General features: G+C 45.9%; 1 protein-coding gene across 7 annotated transcripts in view; it reads right to left on the minus strand.

The window, feature by feature from the left end:
- Nucleotides 1-27,148, minus strand: part of LOC142563811 (uncharacterized) — a 47,071-nt gene extending 19,923 nt beyond the window's left edge. For 5 of the 7 annotated variants that reach the window (XM_075674439.1, XM_075674438.1, XM_075674436.1 and 2 more), the window contains exons 1-3: nt 26,991-27,147; nt 18,964-19,091; nt 15,030-15,092 (exon numbers count right to left, since the gene is read on the minus strand). In XM_075674439.1, the coding sequence (XP_075530554.1) occupies nt 15,030-15,092; nt 18,964-19,091; nt 26,991-27,099 (300 nt within the window). In that variant the 5' untranslated portion in view covers nt 27,100-27,147. Of the gene's footprint in view, nt 1-15,029; nt 15,093-18,963; nt 19,092-26,990 lie in introns of all 7 variants that reach the window. The other 2 variants (XM_075674440.1, XM_075674437.1) reach the window with 2 other exon arrangements.
- Between the last annotated feature and the right edge of the window lie 331 nt (nt 27,149-27,479).

A 27,479-nucleotide genomic window follows, 5' to 3' on the forward strand; every position in this document is an offset into this window, starting at 1 on the left:
GGAGAGGCAAAGCAGAAGAGTGGGTCTAAAAATTAATATGCAGAAAACTAAAGTAATGCTTAACAGTCTCGGGAGAGAACAGCAATTTACAATAGGCAGCGAGGCACTGGAAGTCGTAAGGGAATACATCTACTTAGGGCAGGTAGTGACGGCGGATCCGGATCATGAGACGGAAATAATCAGAAGAATAAGAATGGGCTGGAGTGCGTTTGGCAGGCATTCCCAAATCATGAACAGCAGGTTGCCGTTATCCCTCAAGAGAAAAGTATATAATAGCTGTGTCTTACCAGTACTCACCTACGGGGCAGAAACCTGGAGGCTTACGAAAAGGGTTCTACTCAAATTGAGGACGACACAACGAGCTATGGAAAGAAGAATGATAGGTGTAACGTTAAGGGATAAGAAAAGAGCAGATTGGGTGAGGGAACAAACGCGAGTTGATGACATCTTAGTTGAAATCAAGAAAAAGAAATGGGCATGGGCAGGACATGTAATGAGGAGGGAAGATAACCGATGGTCATTAAGGGTTACGGACTGGATCCCAAGGGAAGGGAAGCGTAGCAGGGGGCGGCAGAAAGTTAGGTGGGAGGATGAGATTAAGAAGTTTGCAGGGACGGCATGGCCACAATTAGTACATGACCGGGGTTGTTGGAGAAGTATGGGAGAGGCCTTTGCCCTGCAGTGGGCGTAACTAGGCTGATGATGATGATGATGATGAACTCTTCTTAACAAAAATATAAGTATTCTGGCAATTTACAAGCTAGTATTTGTCAACTGTACGTGATCATTATGATGTGGGGTTCATATGGGGTTCTTCATCACTTGTACGGCTGGCTCTCGAATGTGTTCCGTGCTGTGGGTGTGGTCGGTTCACCGAATCTTTGATGCGGAGTAAACGTCGTGATAACTGCTGTGTCACAAGTGGTGGAGGGTGCTCTTCGGTACCCCGTCCTCCGACTCCCCGCTCTACATCCTGAAGCTTCGATCGAGTCGCCGATTCTGCCAGCTGTCCGTCAGCATGTCGCAGGACGAGCCAACAGGCACTTCTACTTCCACCATCTCGGCCTCGGCTACCCCATCCTCTGCGTATTGGGTTGTCAGTGGGCACTAGCGTGACCCCTATCTGTGTGCTGGACTTCGCGGTGAAGACGTCGAGGATTGGCTGGACGACATTGACCGAGTGAGTTCCGATGCCTCCAAAGCCAACACCTGCTCACATGTCTTCCATGACTACCAGCGCACCTACCCAAATCAGCTATCCGCAGTGGCCTCCTCCTCGTCCCATCTGCTACAACTGCAGCTATCGTGGCCACATAGCATGCTTTTACCGCAAGCGCCAGCAAGACGAGCGTCGTGGATATGACGTATACGTACGGGATGACTTTTCACCCGCAGCTGCTTTCCAACGTCTAGGGAGCTTCCATGACCAACGACGTCCTTATGGTCCACCGCGCGGCCGCTCTCCATCACCTACTGTAGCATCCGAGACGGCTATGACCCACCGTCCTGCGAGACGCCGCTCGCCGTCACCACTTCGCCGATCTACGTCCCCACTGAGACCTGCTTCTCGATTCGCCCGAGCGTCGTCCGGAAAACAGAATTATGCAGCTTTCGAAGGAAAAGCTGCATCGAACGACAGGACAGAAACGCCTGCATCGCGTCCGCGCGATATAATAATTTGTGGGGTTTCACGTGCCAAAACCACTTTCTGATTATGAGGCACGCCGTAGTGGAGGACTCCGGAAATTTTGACCACCGGGGGTTCTTTAACGTGCACCTAAATCTAAGCACACAGGTGTTTTCGTATTTCGCCCCCATCGAAATGCGGCCGCCGTGGCCGGGATTCGATGCCGCGACCTCGTGCTCAGCAGCCCAACAACATAGCCACTGAGCAACCACGGTGGGTCACGTCCGTGCAATATGATATTGGTTGTAGTAGAAGGTGTGCAAGTAGAAGCATTGATAGACACTGGTGCTAGTGTTTCAGTTATTCACCGTGAGTTGTGTTCGCGACTCCGGAAAGTTACGACCCCCCTATGATGTACCCTACGCTACTCGCTGCTCAATGGGCCGCCATTCGACCTACCGCCATGTGCACTGCTCGTATTACCATCGATGGACTTCTGCGTTATTACAATTTGCAGTGCTAAGTTCATGCGCCCAGCACCTCATATTGGGATGAGATTCTCTTTGTACCGCTTCCGCCTCCATCTGCTGCGGGCAACGCGTTCTCCACATAACCGACACGACTTATTCACTTCATGCAGATGACGCACCACTTCACTTGCTTGCTGCAGAAGATACGCCGCCACCTCCTCACCATCAAAGCATCATTACTATCACGTCTGACGTCTTTGACTGCGGCGACGCGCACGTATTACCATATGCACGCTGTCTCGCAAGAGGGATAGCCTTTGCATCAGGGCTCGTTCCGTTTCATCATGGCTCTCCACTTCTCTACGCTACAAACCCGACATCGGAAAAGATTCTCATCCCTAAAGGCACTACATTGGCTTGCGCCGCTGAATCGGAGTCTATATCTGTTGTTTCCTTTAAACCAGCTTCCTCTGAAGTTCATTGTAACGGACGGGCCGCATCTCCTTCAGCTTTATCAGCTGCCATCAATTCCGACCTGACACCTTCGCAATCACAATTGCTTGCTTTGCTCCAAAAAACATGAAACTTCCTTTGACGCGCATTCAGCTTCGTTGGGAAAGACATTGATTGCGATGCATCGGATAGAGACAGATGGTACATCCTTCGTGCGCCGTAGACGATATCGCGTATCGCTAGTCGAGAGGAAAATCATTGACGAGAACGTCACCGACATGGTCCAACGGAACATAATGCTCGATCATAATCGATCAAAAAAATTATAGCATGAAACAAATTAACTTCGAAAGGAAAAAAAATATCACGCAGATACTCCTCTTGGGGTTGTACAAGTATGTGTAAGCATTGTGCCACTTTCTCATCGCCTATGCAGTAAGGTGTCATTGTCAAATCTATCAAACTTGATCCTACCAGTATAAGCAAGAGCGCTGCAGTGACATGAACGGCTGTGGACGGCGGTACAAGGTGAATTGATGACGCAAGAAAACTATAGCAAATGGCGGCGCCAGGTGCGCTCATGACGTCGGTATCATTATAAGCCGTTATCGCTCTTCCTTACACATCCGCGTTGAACTATCTTCGACCGCGATCAAGCGTACTCCGGCAGTGGCTCCGTATGGTGCGGCCGCGCAGGCCCTATCTCGAAAGTGATCTGCGATGGGTTCAGATGCGCCGAGTGCTGATAGCTTTTTGTTCGCCCGGTTCTCGTCGCTTTCTTCTTACGCGAAGGATGGCCGGACCGACTGATGGACGCACGGGTTTCTTCGTTGCGTAAGCAGAGAAATGCTTTTGCACTTAAAATGTTGGTGGAGGGTGAGGGGGGGGGGTGTTTGAGCCTGCTACCCAATCCTCGTAAGTTGAGTGTCTTACCCACTGGGCGGAACACCCGCGCTACCAGACAGCCAATTTATCAGAGCCACATGGATGTGTTGTACCGGCGGTACAAAAAAAAATGTGAAAGCAGAGAGAGAGAGAGAGACAACTTCATGTAGTCGCCTGCAGAACGACACCATGACTAAATGGCGCCGTGACGCGGGCCCTGACGTCTTCTCAGCGCGTGGTCTCTACTCAACTCCAGTGCGTGTTACTCCCGCGGTCGGTCGCCCTGAGGGGCAACGTTCCGTCGGTTTCGCTCGGCCTTTGTCTTTCAAGAGCCGCCGAGACCTGCTGGACGGCCCAGGTTTGACTTTCGTGGTCGTAGCATTCCGCCGCAGCCGCGAGTCGCGGCGGAATCGTTGTACTTGTCGAAGCCTCATTGGGGAACTTGGTGCAATCCCATAGGATGTGCGTCAGGGTGGCCCTCTCCCGCTGGCACACGCGGCACACATCACTCACATATAATTTAGGGTATAGATGAGTCATTAACCCTGGGGTGGGTAAAGAACCAGTTTGCAATTGTCTGAACAGCACCGCCTCCGCTCGGCTCAGCCCCGGGTGTGGGGGTGGGAAAGTCCTTCGAGCCAGGCGGTGGAACTGTGTAAGTTCATTGAACGTCGTCATGCGGTCCTTGGCACTACACCACGTTGGACGGTCGGTTGCAGCGGCGCGGTTGGTTAGCGCTCGCGCCACTGCGTGTGCCGCCTCGTTGTGGTTATCGTGCCTCTCGGACGCATCGTTGCCCGCGTTCGCCGGGAACCACCTGATTCTAACATACCGATTCTGTCGTTTCAGGTCAGCCGAGCACAGAACGCGCACAGCCTATAACGGCTTTGTTGAAAAATATGGTGCTGGTGGAATATGGAATAAGAGCCAGCTCTAGGACTACATGTAGTGCCGACTTGGAGCTTTCAATCCTTCAGAAAATTTTATTTTGCGAACATTTATTGCCAAACACGGCACTTCCGTGACGCGTTTAAGTGATTGTGGAGTGCGCCTGTTGTTGGTGCGTTCCTCCACCAACAGAAATGCCACCCACCTCTGAATGCTCATGCGCTTCGCGTAATGCAACACCGCCAGATAAGTAGTGAATAAGTTAATAAAGATGATAAGGAGTGATGCAGGGCTATAGGGCTCTCGTGTTTTATAATGGTTCGATGCGGATGGATACGCTAATAAAGGGTGATACGACATTATAGTTTTCGGAGAATTTGTGGTAAGGTTAATAACCACTAATAAGGGTAAATAGCGCCGATTCAATTCTATAGGATTTATAAAAACACGTAACAGTTGATAGCGTATTGATCGTGTTCGATACAGTTGATAAGGACAAAAAGGTGTTGATAAAAATCGCATCGATTGGATAAGGTTGATACAACCGATAGGGGTTGCTAAGGCGTCCGTCAAGTTGGATAATGTTGATAACAACCAATTAGGGTAGATAAGAGTTCGATCTAGTCAGATAAAATTGATAACGACCGATAAGGGCTGGTATGCGTTTATACTGGTCAGACCAAGTGCCTTAAAATTGATCATGACACCGGGCTGCGTAGGGAACAGCAAGTGGCACAATGCTTACGAATATAGGAACCAGCCTTCAATTGACTCGCATAAAGAAGGAATGAAATGCCTAAAAATTATTATCTCGCGTAGGCCCGCACATGTGCCTTATTGACAGGTGGCTCTACCTCAACAGAGCGTGCGCAGAAAAGTTTTTTTGTCTGTTTCCTTTTCCGCCACAGTGCACGCTCCAATTGATAGTTGGCGTTTGTGTTGCCTTGTGTACGTGTCTGCACGGCTTACTGTATTCCACGGCGAGTGAAACAAGAGCTTTCTACAAACGACACACGCTATTTCCCCTGAACGCATGGTGCCAGGAAGCGGCAGGAACGAACGTGGTTGCTGTGCCTGCTCGGAATGCAAAACATGTGTGTTCCTTGTAGCGAAAGTGCATTGCACACACTGTTAAAAACAGTGCGTTTAGTCCTCAAAGCTGCAAAGGTATAGTGCTCAGCAAGTGAAACGCGCTACATGGATAGCACGGCGGCCGGCCATATTTCTGCCACCAGTGAAAGCTCGCAGATCCCTGAGAGCCGGAATTCACCAACAATGCATCGCAAGAACACTCACTTTCATTCTGATACAGAAATGCATCCCTGTGCCCATCTGTGGCGAAAGAAAAATCTGAGAGCCACACAGCCCCGACAGGCACGTTTTTGTCGCCGAGCACTGTACACCTCAGAAGTCGAACGGATAAAGTTATGCTAAAATCTGTCGTCTGCGTAGGCCCGTAAATACTTTTAAAAATTGCTTTGTAATAAATTTAGGTAGTTTGATGCGAAAGTGGGATTGAAAACATACGGTATGCGCCCTCACACTGCGCGGCCACATGCCATATCGTTGGCCGTGCAGTTGTTTCTGGCTTTGCCTAGAGGCCATGTGAGCAGATACATGTGCTGTTTTCTCTTTCTTTCTAATTTTACACATATGCATAAAAAGTTGTTACTAACGTTATAAAATCTACGATTGCATTGGCGGTGTGATGAATGTGTCAGTGCAAACACGTTTGCCCATAGAAGAAAGCTGCGCACGAGATGTGTGCAGTGATTTGCCATGAGAGCATATACTCAACTAGAGAGGTTTGATGCGTAATCGAGCTGCCAATTGACTGCGCTTCATTTATTACTTTTCGTTAATTCCTAGCTTTCTTCACATCTCGCTCCTTTACGATGCCTTAAATAAGTGCGCTGGCACATCTACTACACCGTTATCTTAGCGTAAGACCGCACCTATAAAATAGCGTACGGAAGGCGCAACTTAGCGATTTCTGTCCGCGATGAACAGCTTGGTTTCCCATTGAGACTATTTTATAGAGGTCTTATCTCACGCGTAAAATCTCGTGCGAAAGGTGTAATAAATATAATATATTACATATTTCACGAGCTTTCTCTATATTACGAAAAAAAATAAATACAAACACAAAAGCGCACGTGCCCTTTCCTTAAAATACCTCAGCTTAACGCTTAGAATATGGGGTTTGACGTACTAAAACCAGAATTTTATTATGAGGCACGCCGTAGTGGCGGAATCCGGAGCCATTTGAACCACCTGCGGTACCTTAACGTGTACCAAAATCTAAGTACACTGGTGTTTTCGCATTTGGCCCCCATATAATTGCGACCGTTGTGGCCGGTATTCAATTGCGCGACCTTGTGCTTAGCAGCCCAACTCTATTGCCACGAAGCAACAAAGGCGGGCCCATTTTAACGTTTCTTAGATTTATCCACAACTACAAAATTAACGTAATGACAACGAGAAAGATAATTAGAACGGTGGGTAACATCAAAAATATTATTGAATGCCAGTCACTAAAAGATTACCAATGATTTATGAAGACCATTCTTAACAACATGGAGTCGGTGAAAATTGCTTTTAAAAATGCGCGTTTAAATAAGCATCTATATATGAAAGTATGTACGAAGCACGAAACAAAAAGACGCCAGAGACAGCATGCCATAAACCAACTGGAACTGTTTAATACATTATAAGGTAAAGCGTCCTAATTTCTGCAGTAAATTTAACAAATGAGATGTTTGGAAAGATTTGCGCACGCTTACAATTGAAGCGGTACCGAAATAATTGATGCTGCGTCATGTTGCTGCTAACCCATAGTTGATGTGATCCGAACAGAAGGCTTCGCTTTCTTTAACTGTGTGCATCATTGCTACAACATCGTATATTTATATATATGTTTGTATATATATATATATAGATATATCCCAGTCGTTTGGGTGGCGGCAGCTCGAGATTGCTGGCGATGCTATGGTTGCATGCGTGAGACGCTGCCAACGCTGCCTGCTGCTCTCTTGTCCTGTTCTTTGTTCGCATGAGATTTTGGAGGTGGTGCTGATGATTTCGCTGCCCTAGAATTACACAACCAAATTCTGCCGCCCGTCATGCGTTGCCACGCCAGCAAGGCATCCTCACCGTTTCACCAGCCACCAAATGTGGCGGTGCCCAGCGTGGGCGGGATTGTGACATCTTCAGTGGCACCGATGAGAAACACCTTAAAGGTTAGCTGCAATTGTTTGAAAGAACGAGCGGTACGAACAAATGAACCTCGCGGCCGTGGCGGCTGCATTTTGATGAGTGCGAAATGAGAAAACATCCGTGTATTTAAATTTAAGTGTACAATAATCAACCCCTGGTGGTCCATCTTTCAGCAGTCCTCCACTACGACGTGTTTCATAATAATTTCATGGTACTGGCCCCTAAGAACCCATAATTTAATTAAATTAGCAAATGGGATGGTCCCCCTGAAGCTCAACAATGCGATCTTACATTTATTGGGCGTCGCCCAGCTGTGGTTTATTAACCACGAAGCATATTCCCGCACATCAAAACTTGAATGGTGGATGTTTTCGGCCGTCCTGCTGTGCGCAAGCTTCGCATTGAAGAACACCTACGAAGCCGATCCCAGTAGATTGGTGAAATGTTCACCAGCTATATAGGCGACATGTATCGACCTTGGCCGGCGTGTCATCAGGACCACGAGAAGGCAGACTAGTACGTGCGTCACATCAAGAAGGGCATTTCCGACGATGAATTTCATATGGTGCTATCGAAAAATTCTGGCACTGTTTCTAAGGTCACTGAGCCTTGCCAGAGTTCCGCCGAGCTCTGCACTCAGCGTCTTCACACGCGGCGCCCAGCTGTGTTCGGCGACACCATCGCGGGTTTGGTCACTACTCCTGACGTGAACTTCTCGCTTTGCCTGGTAAAGGAGCTCATTCGTGCTAAGGTTGCTCGTCAGCTTTCGCTACTCTCCTCAGCCGCAAACCCACCCTTGCGTTTTCCTGCCTACATTTGCCAAGTCATACAGCAGCAAGCTTCCGCACTTCGCCCTTCTGTCCGCAAAGCTAGGCCGGTACCGCCTCACGTTGCCTATGGCGAGGCGAATGTCCCTATAAGCTATGCCGAGGACATCGCTTGGTCACCACACTCGGCCTGTCGCCACAATTCAATCAGCCGTGTCAGTGCCTCCAGCTCCCCGATTTTTTCAGCCGTCGTACCCACACAGCAGTGAACAATGGAGCGCCACCCGACAACCATTCAATATGTTTTTCGTGTGGCCTACCTGGCCACATGGCACGATTTTTCCGTCTCCAAGAACATCCTACCACCGTAAGTTCCACACCGATCCTTACGTTTCACCGTACCCGCCGTGCTCCGCATTTCGGAACTCCGGCCACATGTCTTCATTCTCGGGCCTTTCACCGTCGTTCCCCATCGTCTCGACATCGCTTGCTTTCGCCCATGCGTCGTCGTTCTCTATGCGGGAACAGGAAAACTAATCGCCGCAGTTAAAGAGGCAAGAACTGCGTCATCCTCGAAAAGACCACGGCCTCTCCCTTCTCCGGCTAATGCTTTTGACGTATATGTGGATGGCATCGCTGCACTCGTCCTCATCGACACCGGTGCCGGAGTTTGGGTTATTAGTGTCAAACTTTGTCGTTTCATGAGAAAGGCCACCACACGAGTGTCAAACGTGTCACTCTACATCGTGGAAATTTTACTGCTGAATTCTTGCGCCCGCGATCTTATTTTGGGCTGGGACTTTCCGCTAAATATGCTGTCATCCACTGTTCTCATGCTGAAGCGGAATTTAAAATGCTTGGTGACACCTCGTTTTTTTACGCTGGTGAAGCTAAAGATAAAGTATTTGTGGCAGAAAGCGTCGCATTACCAGCGCAGTCCTCTGTCCTTTCCACGGCGTTCTGGAACATCTTCGCTGATGCAAGCGCACTCTTACGCCATCTGATATGTCCGATCGCTGCAAATGTGCCCCGCTGCCTTTCGCTTTTTTGGTTGTTGCTGACGGTGTCAGCACTCTACTCGTAGCCAACCTATTGGGATGGCTGTCAGTTTCCTTTTTGGGCAATGTAGTGGCCACGTTCACTGTGTCGACCCTGTTTCCATAATCGAAGGGCATCTTGTGTCGTCACCACTCATGAGGTGGCGGGAGTTACCTGGAAGCCCGTGCAATAGCTGACTTCGTCTGATGTTCTTATAGCTCCATCGCTGACTTGTTGACCGTTTCCCAACGCTCCCTGATAATATACCTTCTCGGAAAGTTTCTTTATTTTTTTCGCTGCCAGCGTGTTTCGTTGGGCCACACGTCATCTATTTCTCACCTCATCAACACGGGTACCAATGCGCCACTGGGACAAAGACCATACCGTGTGTCCGCGAAAGACAACCGTGTTATCGAATACCAAGTAGCCGATATGATCCCATGCGGTGCCATCCAGCCTTCGAATAGCCCCTGGTCATCCCCATATTTGTTAAGAATAAGGAAGGATCGATTTCTTTCAATGACGATTTCCGTCGACGTAACAAAAACACTGGATGTTTACTGTTTGACGAGAATTTACGATTCCTTTGGCGGTCTTCGAGGCGCAGAGTTGATCTCTTCTTTCGACTTACGCAGCGGCAATTGAGAAGTGCACATGGCATCAGACGACGAACCTAAGACGGCCTTTTATATGAAAGATAACCTTTATGAATTTCGTGTCATGTCTTGCTGGCTTCGCGAAGCCCCCGTAACATTTGAGCGCCCGACGGACATTTCGCGTGGTCTCAAGGGGAAAACGTGCCTGTGCTATTTAGATGATGTGGGTATTTCTTTCTCACCCTATTTTCTCACGCACCTCTTAGGCTAGAGAAAGTGTTTCAGTGACTAACTGAAGCCGGTGTTCACCTCAACCTGAAGAAATGCCGCGTTGGCACAAGTCATCTCACCATGGCCTTGTGACATCCGCCGACGGTATCCTTCCTTACACCGCCAAGCTCCATGCAGTTGCTTATTTTCGTAAAGCTCCCCAAATATCAGAACGTCGCAGCTTCATTTGCCTCTGTTCTTACTTACGCCGCTTCATTCGGAATTTTGCGTCCATCATCGGTCCGTTGAGTCAGCTTCGACAGATCGACTCGCCCGCCTGTTACGATGCTTTCCGAAACTGTGTCGTCTGCAAGCCTCAGCTCCCATACTGCGTCACTTCGACTCTATACCTCCGACCGAGGTACACACTGGCGCAAACAGTGTTGTACTTGGCGCTGTGCTCCCACAGCACAAATCTGTATACGCAAGCCGCAACCCTCACCAAAGCACGAAATAATTATTCCATTACGGAAAAGAAATGTTCGGAAATCACCTGGGCACTTGGTAAATTTAGACCTTACCTCTAAACCGTACCTTCGATAAAGTTACAGACCACCACGAACTTTGTTGACTGTCCCCGTTGAAGGACCCGTCAGGCCGACTAGCTCATGGGGTTTGTGGTTGCCAGATTTTGACATGCGCAATGCCAACAGGTCTGGCCACTACCACACTGATGTCAATGCCTTTTCACGTTTGGCTGTATCAAGCGAAGGCACTGTCCGCCTGTATACCGTTGACGAAGTACTCTGATTCCCAGCAGGCCGCGACATGGCGTCTGAGCAACGCAAGGATTCTGGGATTAGCGCTCTTCTCCACATTTTTCAAATCCATCTACCCTTCGTCCACCATGTGGAGCTTTGCGCCGTCAAGCATCTCGCTTCGAGATGCAGGATGGACATCTCTGTCGCCGGAACTACCGGTCTGATGGCCACAAGTGGAGGCTGGTAATACCTCCACATCTTCATGATGAAATATGTTTTGTCTTACACGCAGAGCCACAGTGTGCGCATGTGGATGTCTTCAAAACACACGCCCGACTTCGCTCCGGGTTTTATTGGCACGGCATGGGCACCTATGCGTGCTGATGTATTCGTCTGTGCCCTTAGTGCTAACACCGCAAGGCTCCTGCTCAGCATGTCTCTGGCCTAATCCAGCCAAGTCCGTGCCCTGCTAGACCATTCGATCGTATAGACATTTACCGGTACGGGCCCCTTCCGTGCGCGGTTTCCGGTATCTTGTCAAAAGACTGATGTATCCAGCGGTTTCCAAAAGCTACTGAGTAGTCGTGGCTATCGGTCATTTGACACGATACACAGAAACAACCACTATGCCTGCACCCACAGTACGTGACACGGCATTCCTTCGTCACGGTGCACCTCGCAAACTTTTGAGCGATGTAGGACGTGTATTCCTCTCCGAAGTCGTAAATGCGCTTCTTGCTGAATATCGCATCGTCCATCGCATGACGACCGCCTAACATCCTCAAACTGTTCGATAGAAAGATTCAACCGCACTTTTGGTGACATGCTCTCCAAATAAGTCGCCTCTGATCACACTTATTGGGACCTTCTTTAGCCGTTCATGACGGTCGCCTACAACACTGTAGCACATGCGACCACAGGATTTTCCCAATTTTTACTCTGGCATTACGGCGAACCTTCGACCCTGTCGACACCATTCTTCCGTACCAACTCTACTCTTTCGAATGTGCACCCATATTTGAAGCTGCTTGTCACGCCGAGGAATGCCGTGAGCTCACCCGCTCCGCCACAACTTTTGACCAATGACAACAAAAATTTCGACGTGGCTATGACCTGTCACTTTCTTAGAGACTCCCCGCTGTACCTTTGGATTCCAGCCGTTTCTGCTGGCCTCTCCTGTTACCATACCTTCGAATATCAAGGACGCTACCTTTTACAGCGAAGCTGTTTATGTGGTCCCTGTGCCATCACCGTCCGATTTCGCTAGTAAGGGGCCGCGTTACCTACCGGGAGAAGAAAAAAAGCTTAACAAAAGGAAAGGGGTTGGAGTGAACCCTTTCATCCTGTGAGACTGCCATCTTATACGTGAATCTTATACGGATGTCACACAGTGCATTTTTGGCGCTCAACCCAGATCGGCCACGAATTTACCGACAATTGATTCCAGCCTGCTTGGAGAGACACAGACGTTATTATGGTGGTATGTGGTCAACGAACAGGGCCCAGCAATTGAAACGCGATACTAGGAGCGCGTGGCTGCAGGCCCTCCTTATGCCAGCAAGACATTCTAGACGCAACGTCAATCGTCAAGCTAATCCAACCAATGGTCAAAAGGATTGCAGCGCCCGCAGCTGCAGTGGTGAGCGATGCGCCTATATACATAGCTTTCGATTTGTGGTTCCGCACATTTGATCCAGCTGCAACTATGGGAAGACCACGAGTGGTGCGCAATCATAAGGAAGAAGCTGCCAACCGCGTGCGTCAGCGCAAAAAAGGGGCGGAGCAACTTGCACACAAGAGAAAAGCAGGAAAAAGCGCAGACAGAAACCGTACGCGCAAAAAAAGAAAGGCTGGAATAACCGCAATAAAGCCCTCCTAAAGCGTGTTCACCTCGTGAAGCATGCAAAAGTGGAAATGAGGTGAACGAATGGTTAAACAAAGGATTTACAATGTAGACTTCATGCAAAGTTTGACTTGCATTGTCCCAACGCTCGGTATAACTAACGTAACTTCGCTTTTCCACCATCGTAACAGAATGGAAGGGCCGGTGATTTTTATGTAGCGCGGACGTGACCTATGAACTGTGTCGACGAGCCTGTCACACCGTCGACAGACAGACGCGATCTGCTGCTAACTTGTCGGTTCCCTTGTTTGAATTGGAATCATCATCATCATCATCATCAGCCTGGTTACGCCCACTGCAGGGCAAAGGCCTCTCCCATACTTCTCCAACAACCCCGGTCATGTACTAATTGTGGCCATGCCGTCCCTGCAAACTTCTTAATCTCATCCGCCCACCTAACTTTCTGCCGCCCCCTGCTACGCTTCCCTTCCCTTGGGATCCAGTCCGTAACCCTTAATGACCATCGGTTATCTTCCCTCCTCATTACATGTCCTGCCCATGCCCATTTCTTTTTCTTGATTTCAACTAAGATGTCATTAACTCGCGTTTGTTCCCTCACCCAATCTGCTCTTTTCTTATCCCTTAACGTTACACCTATCATTCTTCTTTCCATAGCTCTTTGTGTCGTCCTCAATTTGAGTAGAACCCTTTTCGTAAGCCTCCAGGTTTCTGCCCCGTAGGTGAGTACTGGTAAGACACAGCTATTATATACTCTTCTCTTGAGGGATAACGGCAACCTGCTGTTCATGATTTGGGACTGCCTGCCAAACGCACTCCAGCCCATTCTTATTCTTCTGATTATTTCCGTCTCATGATCCGGATCCGCCGTCACTACCTGCCCTAAGTAGATGTATTCCCTTACGACTTCAAGTGCCTCGCTGCCTATTGTAAATTGCTGTTCTCTCCCGAGACTGTTAAGCATTACTTTAGTTTTCTGCATATTAATTTTTAGACCCACTCTTCTGCTTTGCCTCTCCAGGTCAGTGAGCATGCATTGCAATTGGTTCCCTGAGTTACTAAGCAAGGCAATATCATCAGCGAATCGCAAGTTACTAAGGTATTCTCCATTAACTTTTATCCCCAATTCTTCCCAATCCAGGTCTCTGAATACCTCCTGTAAACACGCTGTGAATAGCATTGGAGATATCGTATCTCCCTGCCTGACGCCTTTCTTTATTGAGATTTTGTTGCTTGCTTTATGGAGGACTACGGTGGCTGTGGAGCCGCTATAGATATCTTCCAGTATTTTTACATATGGCTCATCTACACCCTGATTCCGTAATGCCTCCATGACTGCTGAGGTTTCGACTGAATCAAACGCTTTCTCGTAATCAATGAAAGCTATATATAAGGGTTGGTTATATTCTGCACATTTCTCTATCACTTGATTGATAGTGTGAATATGGTCTATTGTTGAGTAGCCTTTACGGAATCCTGCCTGGTCCTTTGGTTGACAGAAGTCTAAGGTGTTCCTGATTCTATTTGCAATTACCTTAGTAAATACTTTGTAGGCAACGGACAGTAAGCTGATCGGTCTATAATTTTTCAAGTCTTTGGCGTCCCCTTTCTTATGGATTAGGATTATGTTAGCGTTCTTCCAAGATTCCGGTACGCTCGAGGTCATGAGGCATCGCGTATACAGGGTGGCCAGTTTCTCTAGAACAATCTGTCCACCATCCTTCAACAAATCTGCTGTTACCTGATCCTCCCCAGCTGCCTTCCCCCTTTGCATATCTCCTAAGGCTTTCCTAAGGCTTCCTAACCTCCTATGAATTGGAATATATATATATATATATATATATATATATATATATATATGTATATATATATATACGTTGAAAAGGTAATGTCGTGCACACGTTTCGGTAGGGGAAGGGCCTTTATCAACTATGGTTATGAAGGGGCACAGTCAAGCCACAGGGTGTGTGCCATGGCGCAACAGGTTATTCGTCTAGGTTGCTTCCAGGCTGAAACATTGAAAATAAAATAAATTTGTTGCTTTTAAACGTGGGTTTTTTCAATCATGCTTACAGATGAATGGACCTATTTATTCATACTAGTCACCGTGCTTTAACATGCTTGTTCAAGATACTTATTCTACTAGGGTAAACACCAAATGGCGGAATATTCGGTATTTTTAGATTCGTTTGCACACTATTTTTTAATCTTGTTCTATTCATTTTTACACTATTTGCACGTCTTCCTTGCTACTTACCTCAACAGCGCTTTTTACACTAAAGTTTAACGTGACAAGTCTCTTGTTTAATTTCTTCTTAATCTGTAAGAAATCAAGGAAGAAATTGGTTACATCGGAAAACCAAGATTTTTCGAACTAATATTAGCATAAGACATTCGCATGAGAACATTCCAGTATCGAACTTCGTAAAAAAAGCGAGAAATTCAACATTCTACCAAAATGTCTGAAGCCAGCTCCATATCCGTGCTTACATTCTCCAAACTTCAGTAAACAAGACTAGTACTGAAGAGCTTTGCTGCCAACGGCAAGAGAGCGTGTGAGCAGTCTAGCTTCGCATATTGCTGCATATTTCTAGGCACAGAATGTCCATATCAGTCTGTTGCAATATATAGTAAATAATAATGTACGAAATGAATCAGAATGTCCTTGCCCCTATTTTTCTAGCCAAATTACGGCAATAAACGCGAAGTCGGCATATCCATTACCAGCGGTGGACCTTTCATGGACCGGGCAGGCCTTATCTGCTGGTAGCTCCGAGGCGTGGCACTGCTGTCAGTTGTTGAAGATGGCGCTTGTACTTCACACGTGCTTGGCGTACGAATAAGGAAGTGCGATTCGTTTTTTTTATGGAGCAATGGAAGAATGCCCGTCGTAATACACAGGGAGATGCAGCCGACGTATGGGTGTGTGTTCTCCCTGGGAACTTCGAGGTGGTTGTGTCATGAGTTGGCAAGAGGCCGCGAATACTCGGATGACAATGAGCTTTAGGGGGTCTGCGTGCTTCGCTGACCAAAGACATTTCCCGTGTGGATGCAATAGTTAAAGCGGATCGGTGTGTCCACCTCAAGGACATTTCATGGGAGCTTGATATTTCGTTTGGGAGTGTTTATGGCATCGCTCACGGGGGCTTAGGGTACTAGATGGTATCACGTCTGTGGGTATCTATGCAGTTGGATGGCATGAAGGCAAGCGAACGACTGCTTCACTGAATCATCTGCAACGATATGCCGAGAAAGGCGAAAGTCTCCTGGACCTTACTGTTACTGGCGAGAAAACGTGGATACTCAAAAAACATGGGTTAGCCTTCCACACAACAAAAATCCGTTCAGTGCCATGTGTTTCAAACGTGATGTTCGCGGTCTTTTGGGATCGCTGAGGAACACTCTTGCTGAATTTCATGCCACGAGGTGCAGCCATCAATGCCTACAGTTCTTGTTCCACACAGTCACATCTGCTGGCTGCCATCGGCCGCAAAGGCCGAACGATTCTCGATGTCGGGAACGTGGTTAACCTCCGCAACAATGCGAGGACACATGGGATAACCGGAACCGCCAAGCTCCGGTGATTTAACTGGTAAAGCCGGGACCACCCATCATACAGTCGCGACTTTGCCCTTAGTAATTTCAAAGCTTTTCGTCCACTGAAGAAGTTGCAGGCTTGACACCGATTCGCATGGAACGGTGAAACTAACACATCCGTCCATTAGTGGTTCTATAGTCAGCCGGACGAATTCTATCTTAGGGGAATCCCAAATTAGATGTTGCGGTTGAACAAATATCGCACCTGTGTGGGAACTATGTTGAAAAATAGGGTAAGGTACCTAGACCAGTACGTACGTTTGTAATTGCATGTACCGAATTTTGCCTAATAAAGAATATGGGCTAAGAATTTTTGATGTGCCCTTGTATTTTAGAACTGTAAAATATTACTTGTCCAAGTAGTTTTGTGTCAGAGACCCTAGCTCAATTGCTCTCCTATAGAAGAAGTTCGATCGATGTAGCCGGTAACAAATATGGCGCTCTGTGAAGGTTGTTCTTTACATAGAATGATACCAGCGTCCATCAGCTATTTTTATCTGTACTGAATCTGGCTGAAATCTACTGTGACTAAATGTAATGAACTGGACTGAAATATACGTCATGTCAAAGGAAATTTACGACTCGCCTGCTTCAAATTGTAATATTTTACTTCTCAGGTCCACTAAAGTGTTACCGCTACATTAATGCCCATGGTAATAAAAAAAGCCTTTAGCTCCTTTGCTATCTTATCCCAAAACAGCATTTTGACATGGTTTCACATGTAGTGTTACACGCGAACACAATTGTCCGCATTAAACGTAGTGCCCTGCTTGCAAAACTAACTGCAGGAATACCCGCCGTGGTTGCTCAGTGGCTATGGTGTTGGGCTGCTGAGCACGAGGTCGCGGGATCGAATCCCGGCCACGGCGGCCGCATTTCGATGGGGGCGAAATGCGAAAACACCCGTGTGCTTATATTTAGGTGCACGTTAAAGAACCCCAGGTGGTCAAAATTTCCGGAGTCCTCCACTACGGCGTGCCTCATAATCAGAAAGTGGTTTTGGCACGTAAAACCCCAAATATTATTATTATTATTAACTGCAGGAATAAATCTGAAGGGAAACAGTCATAAGAAATCTAACAATTGTAATCGAATTGAGGAAAAATAAATAGCGCTTTTTCACTCATATCAAAGCACAAGCTGTGTTTATGGCAAAAGTCACCTAATAAAATTAATAACACACGACACTCTTGGCGTCCTAAGTATTAGCGATTGGGTGTGGAAGGTCGTCGCTTTGCTTTTCTTTATATTAGTATGTGATGTGGTAGAGCAAAATAAAGAATGTAGATGAAGGTGCCGTGATGAGAAACATAACGAACGATAAAGTCGCAGTTTCGTCCGAAAGTTGAAGCATCGATTACACTAGCAATCTAGTGCGCAGATGTGTAAAGTAAGAATGGTAGTTCTGTCGGCCTTACAAACATTCCCTTGCTAACACAATTACTTAGCATGGTGTCAGCATGCACAAGCAAACATGAACACACCAAACTGGATGATCGCAGACTCTCGCTTTCCAAACGATGGTGCGGGCAAGCGCGGCAGAAGCTGCGAGGGAATTGATGTTTGTGCGTTCCATCGCTTCAACACAAGAGCGGCGAGCGCACAGCGTGCGCACAGGTATGAGCCGCCTTCAGATCCCTTTCAAGATATCGCGTACGCGACTGCGCGCGGCCGTAAAAATCCCGCACCTGTTCGCGAAGTCGAACTCCCACCCCCTCCCTCCCACGCTGTCTACCTGCTTTCTTCCGTAAATGGCTTGCGAGATTAAGCTGTGATCGTGAGTTCCCCTTGCGTCCGGTTGTGAATTACGCATTTGCTGTCAGAGCACAACGCCGCCCCATCCCCTCCCACCCTTTCGTCCCCCCATGGCCTTTTGCGCGATGAAACACGGCACGTTCCATTATGCACGTTCCATCAACACGGCACGTTCCTTTCTCTTCGTTCGTGTGCGCCGAATTCGGCCGTAATCGTTGGCTGCCCTCGCGCGCTTCCAATCCCCCTTACGGCATATGACGCGCGGCGATGCTCCTATCACTGCGACACCGATGCCCCTACAAAAATGCACTGGAGTGTCTATAAAATTGCTTTCGCAAAAAAAAAACAGAACCAAAACAAACTTTCGCCGTGAAAGAATAAATGCAAACGATTGGGATGCATATCCATCAAGGCTTCGGCCAAACGATAAAGTGGTGAATCTGAAAAACACGTAGGCTTTCTAAACATAAGGAACAAAGAAAAGATAAGAAGGGAAAAGATTTAGCTGGCAACATTATAAGGTGTGATAATATATTTTTGAAATTACTCAACTTCCAAACTTTTTCCACACATATTAAACTTTATTATCAGTTGAATTATTAATGGTCACCAGTTCGAGTTGGGTTTTCCACGCCCGCTTCTGAATGCATGCTGCTTTTATTTAGAACAATAGTCAAGAGAACTCCCGTTGACTAAAATGTATTGCTTAGTTGAAAATAGCGTATTAAAGAAGTATTATCAATACACAGGATCCTTTCTGTCGCAAATGACCTCAAGTGCTTTTCTCCAGCTAACTTCATGTGTTTTAAATGCTGCAAGTGCAAAAACGTTTTCCTTACCTCAGAAAATATAAAGTCAAAGTGCGCCTTGACCTCAGTTTCGTTTTTATTTTTCTTAAATGAATTGTCGTAATAAGCTCGCACTTTCACCGTGATGTTTTGACCTACTGGCTCCCTTCTTTTCTTTCCTGGAAGACATGTCAAAAATTACTCTTGATATTTGTTGGAAGCGTGACTGAAGCCATTCAAACGAGAGTACGAAACACGTACACACAGCGTTCAACACAGCTGACCTCAGTATAAGCGACCTGATTCCTTCAAACGACCGACGATAAGAATTTTGAAATTACGTGCACGTCCCTGTGCGAAAATTGCAGTGTGAAAAAAATAACTTCACGGAAAGATCATACTGCCATTGGGAAAGATAGACGCCTTAGGACGCGGAAGTAATGCTGAGATAATGGCGCTCTCAGAAGGAAAATAAAAATTAAATTATGGGGTTTTACGTGCCAAAACCACTTTCTGATTATGATGCACGCCGCAGTGGAGGCCTCCGAAAATTTTGACCACCTGGGGTTTTTTAACGTGCACCTAAATCTATGTACAAGTGTGTTTTCGCATTTCGACCCCATCGGAATGCGGCCGCCGTTCCCGCGACCTCATGCTCAGCAGCCTAACACCATTGCCACTGAGCAACCACGGCGAGTGCTCTCGGAAGGAATGAGGTAATGAATAACAAGCATCTTCATAGCGGCATCGAAGTCGATCTCGGCTGTAGGCCACTGAACAGTTATCTGCTTCAGATTCGTCTTAGTTTGGTCACCGAAATATGCCCTGTTGGCATGCTCAACGAAGATGATGGTGTACGTATTAGAAATTATGGTGAGCTGTTAGTCCAGCTAGGTGGAAGCGTAACTGTTGGACGAGAAACACTGGGACGAAAGAGCACCTTATTCTAAGCCATGCAATTCATCGCTTGGCGGCACAAAAACTGCTCGAAGATGTGGTTCTGGTTTCCGCGAGCACCTTGGGCGCCCATTAAAATCGCTTCTTCAAACCTTTCGATCGTTCTTCTCAGCCTCACCGTAGACTTTATCGTACGGTGCCATGACTGAATCACTCACACAGGAGACACAAAATGGCCCCAAAGCTGCACTAAAAACCGCGCCGCTTGTAGTAGGCTGATGAATCAGGCAGCTAGCCTATATTGCGTCGCATGGGAATTCCGGCGCGTAGTGATCTCGCTGCTTCGGCCGTGCGTCTTCTTTGGCATCCAGAGCCGTCTACTTCCTGGCACCGGTACTGCGTCAGGTGCAAGGTAAACTTAACGCTTACACCAGACATTACATAAGCTATACAGTTTCGAATTTGTTGGCGAATGACTAACACCCTAATGCAGCCACATTCGAAGCACATCTGCATTATAACTTTCACTTCTTCTTTTATTCAAGTCTCTTGCTATGCAAATGGGGGTTACGGGTTTGTGTTGCAAGTTCAGATCAAGAGGGGGTTTCTAGTATATCGCTCCGCGAAGCAGTCAGGAAGTATAATAAACTGCTAGATTCCATGGGTAGCGTGCATGACGCATTTCCTTCAGCGATTCTGCACTGACATTTCCTCTCTAGCAACATGATACCAGAGAGCACACCAGTGCTTCGTCGTTCTGCTGTTGCGACGGACAATGATTCACGTCTCACTGCGATTTCCTTTCAACACGAGAAGTTACTAACGTAAGGATCAGCCTCTAAGTTTAGCCTCGAAGCCCTTTTGTTCTCCTTCTTTAATAACCATTTACCACACATAATGAAGAAACAGCATTCTTGATGCCGATGAGTTCTCTCCTGTAATTGAGTAGGAAATCCAATGCCACTGCCTTCGTTGTTGGCCTGGTTTGGCCTACACAAAGCAGTGAGCAGGTGTTGTGTATGTTAATTTTAAGTCAGTTGTACGAGTACATCCTCGTTTTCTCTACGGTGATTGCTCAGCCATTTATTTCGACATTTATTATACGGCCCCCGAGGCATGACGTAGTGTCATGCGTGTCGGCACTGTCGGGCTGTCATGGTTAGGAAGAATCATGCGGGGCCCGTGCATGCAGCGTTGCGAAATGGTCCTTAGAATGTCTACGGAGACGCAACAGACAACCAATGCGTTTGGCTAGGCCAAATCTTCGAAAAGACTTTAGCACTTGATTCCACGCATACTAAGGCTCTGAAATTAACGATATTTTTTCGGTTCTATGAATTGGTGGTGGTTAAGTCTTCCACTAACTTGGTACAGGCTAGGTTTTGTGACGTTACGTCAAATCAGTCGATGGATTTCACCTGCTATATGTCTTTAGGTGAGCCTGAGACATCTCCTTCACGAGCTTAAACTTAAAAAAAAACGACTGAAACCCGTACTTAGAGTGATGAAGCCATAGGTGTTGCCCTATGTGCACTGCGTGTGACACAACTACAAAAAAAAAGACACGCTCATAAGGAACATGCGATTTATCGTTTTTTCGTGCTACGCCCACAGATTTCAACGCCACCAAGAAAATTTCCTTTGAGAACAAGCATGCCAGGTCTCATGCCACGTTTGCCGTCAGGGTAGTCTACGAAATTCCTCTTGTAAACCTGCGGGCTTGTGCAAGGGTCTGTATAGAATAAACGGGCTAATGTACTCATGATCGAACATGCGAACATGAGCTAAAAACAATAAAGTTGCATAGCATTCGCCCGCACATTGTCGATCCTGTGCCTGTCAATTTTGATATCCTAGTACACGAATTGTTGGAAAAGAGTGTGAGAGGATTTTGCAAGTGGCGGTTAACTTAGTGTTTTTACATACACAAAAAGGAAAGACGTGTACTTCTGGCAAATTTGTATCCTTGCGCAGCAATTAACAAACGAGATTGGGAAGATTTCTCGGAATTGATTCCTAATTAAGCAAACTGACTATCAAATATTCCATGCAACTGTGGTCTGCGCGCCTTCCTTGTTTCATTATATACATTCTGCGTACCCGATGTAAAATATAGTTTTGCTCCCGTCGGCACCAGCACCTAGGACATGAATATGACGAAATCACAAAGAAAACCATGCGCTGCGATGTGCGCTGCACAGCCACTTGCTTCCTATACTTAAGGCACCATCTGTCTGAAGCTATATGAGCGACTAGACAACACCTAACTTAAATTCTGACATTTACCTACCAAAATGATGATGTCATCATGAAGCACGCCGCAGTAAGGAGCTGCTGGAGTTTCGTACACCTCAGAAATTTTAACGTGCACACAGCGCACGGCATACGGGCGTTTTTATATGTGGCCGTCTTCTAAAGAAGATCACGTATTTCATACTTAGTCGTTCTTAGCAGCACAACGCCATTGTCCCTGAGAGAGCGCCTCATGTAGCCCTTGCTCTCGCGTGTTATTTTAGCGCTGATCTTGCGTCTGCCATTTTATGTTCCGCCAAAGGCGTGCGCTTGGTGAACCTGCTAAGTATCATAAAATGCCTTCGAACGCACGCGGACACCCTGTCGCTTGATAGATTACATGCACGCTCGCTACGTCAAAGGGCGCCTGCGCGATGATAATACCAAATCAGTTTGATACTTCTGTTTGCTAGCGTTACCAGACGCTTTGTTCCTCATTATCCCCCATACAAAATATAAGATGCATCGAGTTTCGAGCCACGTCCGCATATGCTCATGTTGTATTCCGATACCAATTGTGTGAACATTGCAGGTGCATTTCTGCCATCAGTGTAGCTGTCGCGGTGATGTTCTGTGTAAAGTCCAAGGGCGATAACGCAGTCACCACGCGCAGTCACCACGCGCCGCTTACTACGACAGCTAAGGCTGTTGGTCTCACCGGCACGGAAAAACGTTGCCGGTGATAGAGCTGTTCCTGTTAGAAGTGTAAAGCTGAAATGAAAATGTGACAGCTACTCTTTATTTTCCGTAGCCGGGGGCGAACAGCAGTTAAAAAGTATGTGTGAACCATCGCTATAATTGTTATGGTAAGCGAATAGAGTGAAAGAATTACTGAGCGAATGAACCAACGATGGAATGAAGGCCCGTGCGTGAGGACGAATCAGCGAGCGGACGCACAATAGATGGAACGAAAGCACGCTTGACGAATGAACGAACGAACGAACGAACGAACATACGAAAGTAAAAACGAAAGAACGAACGAGTGAAAGAATGAATGCTTAGGAGACAGAACTAACGCGGGAACCAAATAACGAAGATGACAACGAAAGAGCCAAAGGACGAGTGACGAACGAACGAGCGAAGTAACGAACGTTTTTCTTGCCGAGTTCAGCCCCAGAACATCGACCCCCGTTTAAAGACTCCGGGCCTACCAGACCATCGTGAACAGTGAAAACGGTCTCGTAGGTCTACAAAAAAAATTGACGACATGGATTATCGTTCTAGGCGGCCTAATGCTCTTTTTTATGGTAGCACAGATTCGGTGAAGTAACTTCAGAAAAGTCAGAACTCATCGTAAATAATTTTTTGCCCCAAGAAAACATCGGATTACGGTGACGTCAATCACGAGAACACATCATGTGGGCCGCTATGCGTCTGTGAAGAAGCGGACTATCATAGCCAGATTTTTATTGCGAAGGAGGTTTAACAGGTTTCTGGTCGAGGCTTGAAGTTGAAAAATAAATATTTATGCATCTCGCGAAATTACCTGGGGGCCGTTCGTCAAAAGCGACGGAAGCTTTTCCAGTTCTTATGAGCGACGATTAAAGATGGGGATCGCGTGCGCCTTGTTTTGAACACACTGTTTTTAACAATGACGTTTACGAGTGGAACACCATTGAAAGCCGGGCTGTTTTTGTTTCCCGACGCAGGGATGAATGATATTCCTCCTTCATTTCCTTAAGTTCAGGTTCCTACACTAGCTCGCATCACCGACCATGATGATATCACTCGATCTATTAACTGTTGCACTAGCAAAAGGAGAATTGCCAAAACGAAAATGAGGTGTTATAGAAAAGCCAATTTTGACTCAACTACAACTGAAATAACAGCTGTTACAGGTCAATTTTTTTCATGTGTTTCATTCACGCTGCATTGTACAAAACTGAGTCCTCTTTAAAGTAACTTTCCGTCACCTCGTCGACAAGTTTATTCCTACGTTATCCATTTCCCGCCACAGCAGTTCTCCTTGGTTTAGCAACAAGCAACAAGGCAGAAAAAAACTGATTGATCTAGCGAGTGCACATGATAAATACAAAGCGTGTGAAAAGGCTTATAAGGCTTTGGTAAAATTTACTCGCGATTACTTTTTTTTCATGATTGCCATCTATGCAAAAAAATAATACTCGTTGGTTTTAGCGCCTGCTAGACACTGAAATTCATGCAGATATCAGTCTTAGTAATTCTAGTGGTATTCCTATCCCAAATTCAAAATGCGCTAAACATAATTACAAAACATTTGTAACAACTTTTACTCATGAAAATGTTAAGTGGTTGCCTACATTATTGTCATTATTGGGAATCAGCGTACAAGACATAGTCATTACTAAGCCTGGTGTTTTTGCTCTAATACCCGTCTCAAAACAGCATCTAGTGTTGATTATCCGATGTTCAATAAAAAAAATTAAGATGCATCACCAAGTATGTTCGCGTGCTGAGGGCACTATTTACTTGTCACTATAATCTGACGGCATTCATAACTATTGTCGCATAGCATATTGTCGCATATTGTCGCATATTTGTTATTCATAATGTACATTACCTGTTACCATTCTATAATTATTTTGAGCTTTCTTCCTTTTTTGTATTATTACGATGAATAAATACCACCTGTTTGTAATGACTGTGTCCTCCCACCCCCCTTGTAATGCCCTCTAAATGAGGGCCTTTCGTGGTATGTTAAAGGAAACATGAAACGGATCAAAAGGAGAGAAACTGTACAATTTCTACGAGAGAGCATTATTATATAATTAAGAGATAATTTTTTTTTACCGACAACATCTTAAATAATGAACTTATGTCTGGGAATTATTTAGCGCAAAAGTAAATTGGCACACATCACGTTGCACTCACATGTTCGAACTGTAAACTTTCGTGACAGCTTTCGTGACATTAGTGTTTTAAGATGGGTCGACCTCAAAGTTTCTTCATTGTTGGCTTGAATTAAAATTCTTTCAAAGCTTGAAAAGAACTTGGTTGGCCCTGCACACCTATTTCCCACGGGATATGAGCTACTCGAAGTTTTGTGAGCGCATGAAGCATTTAAGTGATGCTTAATGCAAAGAAGGGGTAAGGCGTGCATCCTTACCACCCTTTTGCATCCTTATGAATCCTTACAAACTGGTTCAGCTTTCGTTCTTCTAAGTTATGCTGTTGATCTTACAAATGCGATTTGGTAGTTGCGGCTGACTACGATGAATGTTTATTCCGTAATTTTCACGCCATGATTTATGTTTATTATTTGGATCTTGTGGCGATACAGTACGACATACTTTGGAATGAATATAATAAACATTTTTTCAGCTTCCCATAATGCAACTCAATATATTGGAGCTTTTTCTGGCGAGATTCTTTCTTGGAAATATGTCTCTTAAACGGAATATCGTCTCCTTAGGAAGCACGGTCGTGCAAGTCTCACAATATTGTGATGCAAGTCAATAAGATTTTTTGCATCAGTTATTTGTTTTATTTCTGGAGGCTATTGTCGGCTACTTGTAAACTAGGGCGCCATGAATTTGTGCGCTCGGCATGAAACAAGAGGCCTCAACGAAGCAATAATCATTCTTCTAAGAGCATGAAAGGCTCAATGGAAGTTTTGATGCCGAGCAAAGAATTTCGGCCGAGACGATACCCTCTGCAATTTTAAAACGGTAGCCTGGTTTCCTTAGAGAGAAAGTGAGATGCCATATAATGTGCAAAACTACATTTCCACCTCTATATTACACAAAATTTTGTGATTTGCACTGTGAGCATAAGCACACAGTGAGCCTTGAAAGGAGCACCTATGACAGTTGCGCTAATCTCTATGCCAGCCAAGGAGGTTGATGGCAGGCTGACACTTGTATGCCCGCAGCATTGTACAGCAAAGGCCTCTTAGATATTACCAGCGCGTATGTCACCTTCCCTTCCAACAATCAGCACTTCTTCAAGATAAGCTTGCAGCGAATTTGGAGGTCACTGTAGAAACGACCGATTTGTCCCTCCCGCATTAGGCGTTCTTATGAATATAGGGCGTCTTCACCTGAGCAATATTTTACGGAGTATATCCTCGTGAAAAACATTACCTCAAAGCAAAAAAGAAAAGAAAACCAACTAATAAATGATTTCCGCGGCTATATTGTGGATGATATACTTCAATTGTAAGGAAATGTTTTCGACACGTGAACAAGTACCGTGATGCGTCTCATATGCAATGCTTGGAATTGCAATTTTCGCGTATGCAATTCCATATGCAACATATGCAATTTTTGAGTGTGTGATAAACTAGCAGAGGAGCAAAGCCATTTTTCAATATATCTAAATGCGAACCATCAATGGATAGCGCAAAATTGGAGATATCTCTTCATCACTTCGTAGCATTTGGGTACAACACCTGACATCGCATTTTTTTCAGACTGTTCCTCATGACTTTCTAAGGTTCTCAAGAAATATCGCGTCGCACTTAGCTCCAACATATTATTTTGCTGCATTACAGAACAACATCATGGGTGCCATCGTCATAAGCATTTTACGTCCAGTGGAAGACAAAAGATTTTTCCTGTGATATAAAATTACCCATGTCTTGCACCTGCCAACCTAATCTTCTGTCTGTACATTTCGCAATTTCATCACAGTATCTAAATACCTGAAGTTCACGACTGCAACTTACTTCTGTTGGCAAACATCCGTAAGTCTAATAGTAAACTATTTATCTGCCGTGCGCACAACTCGCACTTTCCTGCATAATATCAACTATTGAATATGGGCTGCCGTTGCTTACGTTGTAATACACACTTCTGCCTTCTTATCTCTTGAGCATAAGCCTTGCATTACTCTTTCCATCGATCGTTGGGTGAACTCTGTTTCCATCAGCTGGCTGATTCGGATGTATTAAGGTGGATAGTAGTACTTACCTGCCTTTCTAGCACTTACCCCTATGCACATACATGTGTATTGGAACAGAATGAGAATGCCAGTTTTCTCCATGCTTACTATGAAAAAGATTAGACCTTGGTGCCGCATAGAGTGTTCTCTCTACTCTCTCTATATATACTATCTCTGACTCTACAGATTCTAATAAACTGTGATGTTTAAAATGCTAGTTGCACTGTCGAATAGACGTCACTGTTTTCAGGTGGTGCTCATTTTACGATGAATATCATGAATAGTTATAGATGACGTTGAATATGAACTTTTTGGAAATGTTTTTTGATTCCTTTTTCTCATTCGGAAAGCATTTTTGTTGGCCACCAAGGATGTGTATTAAAGGACAAATTCGGTGACGGTTAAGCTCAACGGATCTCAATGAATGACCTCAATCATTCATTTTGGTTGCTCGAGAGCTCCAGGGATGCTTTCTAGATAAATTTCATAACTTCTCTCCTACCACTTGCTTGCTTCCT

The sequence above is a fragment of the Dermacentor variabilis genome, chromosome 11, assembly GCF_050947875.1.
Source record: "Dermacentor variabilis isolate Ectoservices chromosome 11, ASM5094787v1, whole genome shotgun sequence".
Taxonomy (NCBI): Eukaryota; Metazoa; Arthropoda; class Arachnida; order Ixodida; family Ixodidae; genus Dermacentor; species Dermacentor variabilis.